Below are 6,564 nucleotides of genomic sequence, written 5' to 3' on the forward strand. Positions count from 1 at the left end.
CTCTGTCTCAAAAAAAAAACCCCTTACCTCACTCAAAATACACCGCAGGCACCAGTCAATAAGGCCAACCGAACCACTTTTTCCTCTGGGTTTGGATCTTTGCCTTGGGTTGAACATCAGAAGGCAGCAGTAGGAATTCAATCATGGGTGCATTGAGTCAACTGCCCCAAAGATGAGTCTGCAGTGGGGCTGCCATTCTCCTCAGACGCGACCTGGAGGAGCGAGCAGCCGGCGGAGATGGGAATCTGCTTCTGTGGGACGCGTGGGCAGTCCTTCTGCGGTGGGTACGCCGGGACATTCTGGTGCGCAGAGATCCCGGGCATGTTCACACTCCCCTTTCTGGGGGAAATGAGCCAGCCTATCCAAGGGTTTTTTCTCTAACTCGTTGCATGAGTTATTACATGGCGATAACCATTCTGTCTTCCTGCCCTCTGCTGGGACTGTCACCCCTTGCCTTCCCCAAGCCTTTCCCTTAAATACTGTGGCCCAAGCATGGGCCCAAACCTCCTTCCTTGCTTTCTGTTAGCATACCTGTGACTGAACTTTCTGAAATACAGAGGAAAGACAAAAAGCATAAGATAACCAGAGACGATGCCAACTGCTTTCAGAGCCACAGCTCTGCACGTCAGTGGCTGACTCGCCCACGGTTACTCACCGAAGCCCCGTCTCAGGCACTGTCGGACACACATGAAGACGTCTTCAGTGCTGGGCACCTCTCGTCCCCTTCCGGATGAGGGTCCAGCATTCAAGATCCCCTAAGGTCCGAATGGGTAGTCAGCAGGCCTGTAGGATGTGTCCTCGTCCCTCACCAGGAAGGTACAAGCATGATCCTGTTTATTCACTCAGCAAACGTTCACTGCAGTCTCAGCTTTCTGGGGCAGGGGTTGGGCCCGTGTTTGTTGTATTTGTTCAGGCCCAGGGCGACCCGGCTCTCAGGCGGCGTCCTGTCACGCTGAGTACTCAGCCTCGGCTGTCGTTGTTCATCCCTCATGTGTGTGTTGGGGACGGGGGAGCCGTCAGTGCGCGGAATTTCCGACCGTGTGGACTCTGGGGATCCCGGCCCTGCGCGAGCCCGGCAAGTCACCGCCCAGAGCCTCGGGCTCACCGCTGCAGAGCGGGGACGCTGCAGCCTCCGTCTCAGGGTAGTGACGCGGTGGCAGAACCGGCTGACACACCGGACCCAGGGACGGGCCGGACTGCGGGGAATCCGATGACCCAGCAGGCAGCGTGTGGGGTGCTGCGGACGGGGTGCCCCCCGCCCACAGCACGACCATCTGACACACGCCTGCCGTGCGGTTAGCCAGAGTGTGTAGGAAAGTGGGGTCAAACGTTTGCTCCCACAAGGTGTGGAGGAGAGAGCAGGGAGGGGGCTGGGGAGGGGGTGCTGGCCTCGCCACTTCCCGGCCGGCTGACTTTGAGAAACCACTCGGCCTTGGTTTTCTGCCGTACGCCACGGGGCTCGGGTGGTGATAACGTATAGGGTCGCTGTGGGGCATTTAATGCACCCACCCCAGTCTGCCTTTCTGTGCTCACCAGCCTCCTGTGAGACGCTCCTCGTATAAAATGCATCCGGCGCCCGCTGGTCTGTTTCCCTGGAGGCCTTGGACCTTCTGGTAGCTGAGCCCGAGGCCCGAACAAGGTGCCGGGCACTTGGCGCGGGCGGCCTCCCGACGCGGGCGCTTGCAGAGCCGCTCTCCCGACCCCGCCTGCCAGCCTGTCGTGTTTGCCCTAAAAATTTGGAGATCAGAAGCAGCCACGTTGGCTGGGTCAGGGCATTTCGTCTCCCACCTGGAAGATACGCAGGGAGGCAGGGCGTGCCGTCTTCCTTCTCACTCACGGCCTCGGGGGAGTTTTGTCCCAGCCGCAGGCACTCAGGGGACGTGGCCACTCCACCGTCCACCAGTCAGGCGTGCAGCAGTCTGATGGCCGTCTGGCCTGGGGCTTGCAGATGGGACCGTCTTCGAAGTCGGTTTGCGTGGCAGCCTTGGGTTCAAAACCGATTCAGTGCCCTTGAGTGAAACATTTCTTTCTCCGTTCTCCAAACACTAGGGAAGGACCGAATCATATTTGTGACCAAAGAAGACCACGAAACTCCAAGCAACGCAGAGCTGGTGGCGGACGACCCCAATGACCCGTACGAGGAGCACGGTGAGTGACACGGGGCCTCCCAGGGACCACAGACACGTCCTGGAGGCAGGGATCTCAGCCTTGTTAATTCCTTTCCCAGCTTGCCCTGGCCAAGGCCAGCCTCCCCCGACGCACCCCCTTGTCGTTAGGCCACAACGCAGCAGTCTCTACTTACTCAAATACTTCTGCCTCTTCTCTTCTGAGTTTTCGCACTCATCTAAGTCAGTTGGATGCGTCACAGTGATTAGGTTTTGCGGGAGGCCGTCAGTGGACTCGGTCTAGATAGGTTCAGGTGACAGGAACCCTCGTGCTCAGTCAAGTAATTAGACAGACATCCGCCACGTCGCCGAGCTTTATCAGCAGGCGGACACACACACAGTCACACACCGTGTTCCGTGGGGTCGATGACGGCCCTGCTCTCTCCTAAGTGGTCCAGCAAGTGCCTTGCATGAGAAGGCCACACAACAGAGACAAGTTCCAGCAGCAGGATTAAGCCAACCTACGCTGTTAACGGCTGAGCACAGCAATGGTCACCAGGCCCTGTGATCATGCCGCTGCACTGCAGGCTGGGTGACAGAGTTGAGACCTCGTCTCAAAACAAAAAAACAAACAAAAAAAGGACTCTCTGGAGGCCTGCAGGGCAAATCAAGCCTGATTTTGTTTGTGTCACAGTTTTTTAAAAAATGTAAATGCGTCTGCGTTTAGGCTGGGCAGCCGCTCCAGTTCCCACGTTCTCTGTTGTCCCCTCGTCTTCTCTGTCTGCTTCCGTTGTCCACGGTGTATCTGCTTGGACTCTAGGCGGCCCCTGTGCGGTATCTGTCCTTGCAGCCCCTTCTACTTGCACAAAGACGCATATAGAACCCAGAGAACTCCGGGACCAGGTTCCGAGCTCTCGTTGCAAAATCACGAAGTGGGCTACGTCGGCTGCCGGTGTATGTCCCCTACCTGCCTACCGGCACCCAGCGCTGTGGCTGCGGTGGTGCTTGGAGCAGCTGAGTTGTGGCGAGAGAAAAGACGGCAGAATTAATTTTCCTAGAATCAAAAAATCAGGAGGGTCTTGAAGACCGGAAGACTGAGGGCCCGGAAGCGGCAAGGACTAGAACTAACTCTAGTCCTCGACCACGTGTTTGAAAGTGCACAGCATCTGGCTTCCTGTAACACGCCAGAGCGGCCTTGTGTGTGGGTTTACGTTGTTTCCCTGAGGTGCACGTTGGTACCGTGTTCTCCGTGAGGAGCTATCTCGTTCCAGCTCACCTGCCCCCGAGAAATAGCAAATCAAGGACTCCTGCAGACCTGGGTTATAATTTTTAAATTATTACAGTTTATATTATCTTAATAGAAAATGCTATTACTTCTTTTGGAAACTGGTCATGCAGATTTGTTAGCAGGTTTGAACCTCCGGGGGCAGCATTTGTGGATGTTTTTCCCCCCAGAGATTCCTGGGAAGCAGGGAGAGGTGCTGAGGGAGGGGCAGGGCGTGGGCTCTGGGAGTCCTGCAGGCCCTGGCCGCGGTCCCAACGTGACCCCACAAACCCCAGGAACCTCACGTACAAACCGTGCTCAGTAGTAGCTGCTGAAGAAGTTGTCAGAAGGAACACGCGAGTTACCAAGCACAGCTTGACGCAGGGAACTTGCTCCGTAGCTGCAGGCGGTGCGCGCGGTCAGCTGCCTGCCAAGGGGGCAGGACTGGCTGACGTCTCCTCTGTTGTCCTCATTTTATGAATAAGGAACAGCAATGGCAGATCCGTTGGTCAGCGACGTTTCCTGAGCTGGGTCTTCACCTAGGACGTTGGACGGGAGTGCAGCGCGCCAGGCCTGGGCACCCCCTGGAGGGAAGCAGCATGTCTGGTTTCATTGGCACTTTGAAAGCTCCCCCTCTCCTTAGAAGACTCACACGAGGAGCTTCTGTAGGAATCGTATTTCTGTGTCTGTCACAGAGCTGAGAATGAGGCCACCCTGAAAGCATCTTGGAAAACCAGGAAATACTATATAGGTGTGAACAGAGCTCAACAGTAAGAAAAGGTGCAAAGTTGAGTAGCACCAGGCCTATATGTGATACTGAAAATGAAAACCCATCCCTAAACTCATTCCCTTCACAACACACACGTACAGTTTGACAGATTGGTCGATACGTTGACAAGAATGCGGCTGCACCCTGGCATGTCTGAGCATCTGTGCACGAGGGTCAGCCTCCTCCCCGTTTCCAGCCCCCGGCCTCCGCTGAGCCTCTAAGAGCAGCCGCAGGGCAGGAGGGGCCGGGGCAGGGAACGTGGGGGGTGGGGTGGAATTCCCGGCAGGGACAGGGAGGGGGAGGTCAGCACCCCTGCTCCTTAAAGTGCTTTGGCTTTCACAAAGCTCCTCTACGCACGCGAGCGAGCAATCGCGTCTTTGATTAAACAGTTTCCAGTGTTGATGACACGCGGCCTCACAGCTCCGGGAGGCGGCTCAGAAGGTAGATAGAGAAAGATGCCCACAGTGCCTTTGCTCGTAGCTGGGTTTGTACTAGGTGCTGGAGCCTGATCCGGATCAAGGGGCAGGTCCGCAGGTAAGTGCCTGCCAGGCGACCACGGTGCGCACTGCTCCGCTCCTCCTACAGCGGCCCGTGAGCGCTGGGCGGGTTTTGCATTTTCTGAAACCTTAGAGCACCTCTCACGTTTTCCTTGCTCGTCTCCCCGTTCCAGGACTGATACTGCCGAACGGGGACATTAACTGGAACTGCCCGTGCCTCGGGGGCATGGCCAGCGGCCCCTGCGGGGAGCAGTTCAAGTCGGCCTTTTCCTGCTTCCACTACAGCACGGAGGACGTCAAGGGGTCGGACTGCATAGACCAGTTCCGGGCCATGCAGGAATGCATGCAGAAATACCCGGACCTCTATCCCCAGGAAGACGAGGAGGAGGAGGAGGAGGAAAAGCAGCCGGCAGAACGCGCAGAAGCAGCGGCTGGCACCGAGGCCACTGCAACCAAAGAGGAGGAGGGGTCGAGTTAATGACAGCCACGAGGCCCTGGGCTCCAGTCCTCCGCTTTAGATATGGACCTTCCGCAAAATGCCTTTTTGTCACCTTCCGAGAAAGTGTCTTTTCCTCTGTTCCGTGCACTGCAATGTACAAAGTAACTTATTTTGACGATCGGAGGTCTTGGTCTCTCGACACACACTGAAAAAAAATGGGGATTGTGTGTATGTGCGTCGCACACAAACCCGTCAGCAAACGCAGCCGCCACTGTTGAATTCTCAGCTTGCTCTGAATTTTACCACTTTGAAATAACGTGCTGAGTGTTGCCAGCATCCAAAAATCGTTATCCAGGAATGTTTCTATGAGTGAGTTGATTTATTCTGATTCATTATATACCTTTGAGTGGGTTTTACACCCCTTTGGGTAACGAGACAGAAACAAAACCATCTTGACCCTGAGTACATGAGGGGTTACTACATTCCTGATACAGTTTGGTTTCCATTTTTGCATTGAGCTCTGGGTTTTCTAATTTTAGAAGGTGGAGGTTTGGACCCTCCCATTCGTCCCATTCGTGATCCCTTTCTCCGTGAAGAGAGACAGGCTGGGTTTTGCTGTTCTTGCTATTCCAGACACCCCGGCTTGGGGCCTGTGTTCACGCCAGCTCCCAGTCTGGTCAGACGCAATGTTCTTGAGAGGTGGGGACCTAATCGCTACCAGGGGAGCAGCCCGGAGAGGAAAGGATGTGAATTAAGTACTCAATTAAAAGGAAACATGATTTCTACCTGAGTTTGAATATGTCCTTTGTTTTTACTAATTCAGAATATTTTTGATGTGAAGAAACATAAATTGTGAAAAATTAAATTGAAATTCTTCTCTAAAGGTAAACCAGTTCGAGTCTGTTAAAATGTTCTGCGTTGAGTTTAAAGCGAGCTCACCATTTTTGTACGTGAGCAGACGTCACGCAGACGTTGCGGTTAATGCATGCAGTGGAGAAGCCTCTTCCCCTCTGAAGATAAAGAAAAGATGCTTTTGCAGATTCAGCTGCCTAAAGTAACCGCTAGACGGTTCTCAGGTTGTGGCGTAGTAATGCCTCATCTGTCCCAAGTGTATTATTTATCGCTATGTAGAAAATTACCTTAATTCCGAATAGCATTTTTGTTAGAAAATAAAAATACCTCAAACAAGTTACACGGCTCACCTGGGTTGTCCAGTTAGTCCCTCACGAGGCTGTGATCTCAAGGCCTTTCAAAATCACTCCAGTGGTTTTGGGCAGGATTCGGTGGGTTGAATGCTGCGGGTTGCTGTATCGAAGCCCTCGGTTCCTCACTGGCTGTTGGCCAGAGACCTCCCTCGGTTCCTCGCCACGTGGGCCTTGCGTGAGGTCGGCTTGCGGCATGGCAGGTGGCTGCCCACAGAGCAAGCAGGGGAGCAAGATGGAAGCCAGAGCCTTTCTGTAACCTCATCTTGACAGTGATGCTCCATCACT

The 6,564-nt window shown here is 54.5% G+C and overlaps 1 protein-coding gene across 1 annotated transcript in view; it reads left to right on the forward strand.

Annotated features, from left to right (window-relative positions):
- Positions 1 to 5,825, forward strand: part of CHCHD4 (coiled-coil-helix-coiled-coil-helix domain containing 4) — an 8,250-nt gene extending 2,425 nt beyond the window's left edge. The window contains exons 2-3 of the mRNA XM_012662212.1: positions 2,050 to 2,148; positions 4,809 to 5,825. Of these exons, the coding sequence (XP_012517666.1) occupies positions 2,050 to 2,148; positions 4,809 to 5,113 (404 nt within the window). The 3' untranslated portion in view covers positions 5,114 to 5,825. The remainder of the gene's footprint in view (positions 1 to 2,049; positions 2,149 to 4,808) is intronic.
- The last annotated feature ends 739 nt before the right edge of the window (positions 5,826 to 6,564 follow it).

The sequence above is a fragment of the Propithecus coquereli genome, unplaced genomic scaffold (genome assembly GCF_000956105.1).
Source record: "Propithecus coquereli isolate 6110/MARCELLA unplaced genomic scaffold, Pcoq_1.0 Scaffold758, whole genome shotgun sequence".
Classification (NCBI taxonomy): domain Eukaryota; kingdom Metazoa; phylum Chordata; class Mammalia; order Primates; family Indriidae; genus Propithecus; species Propithecus coquereli.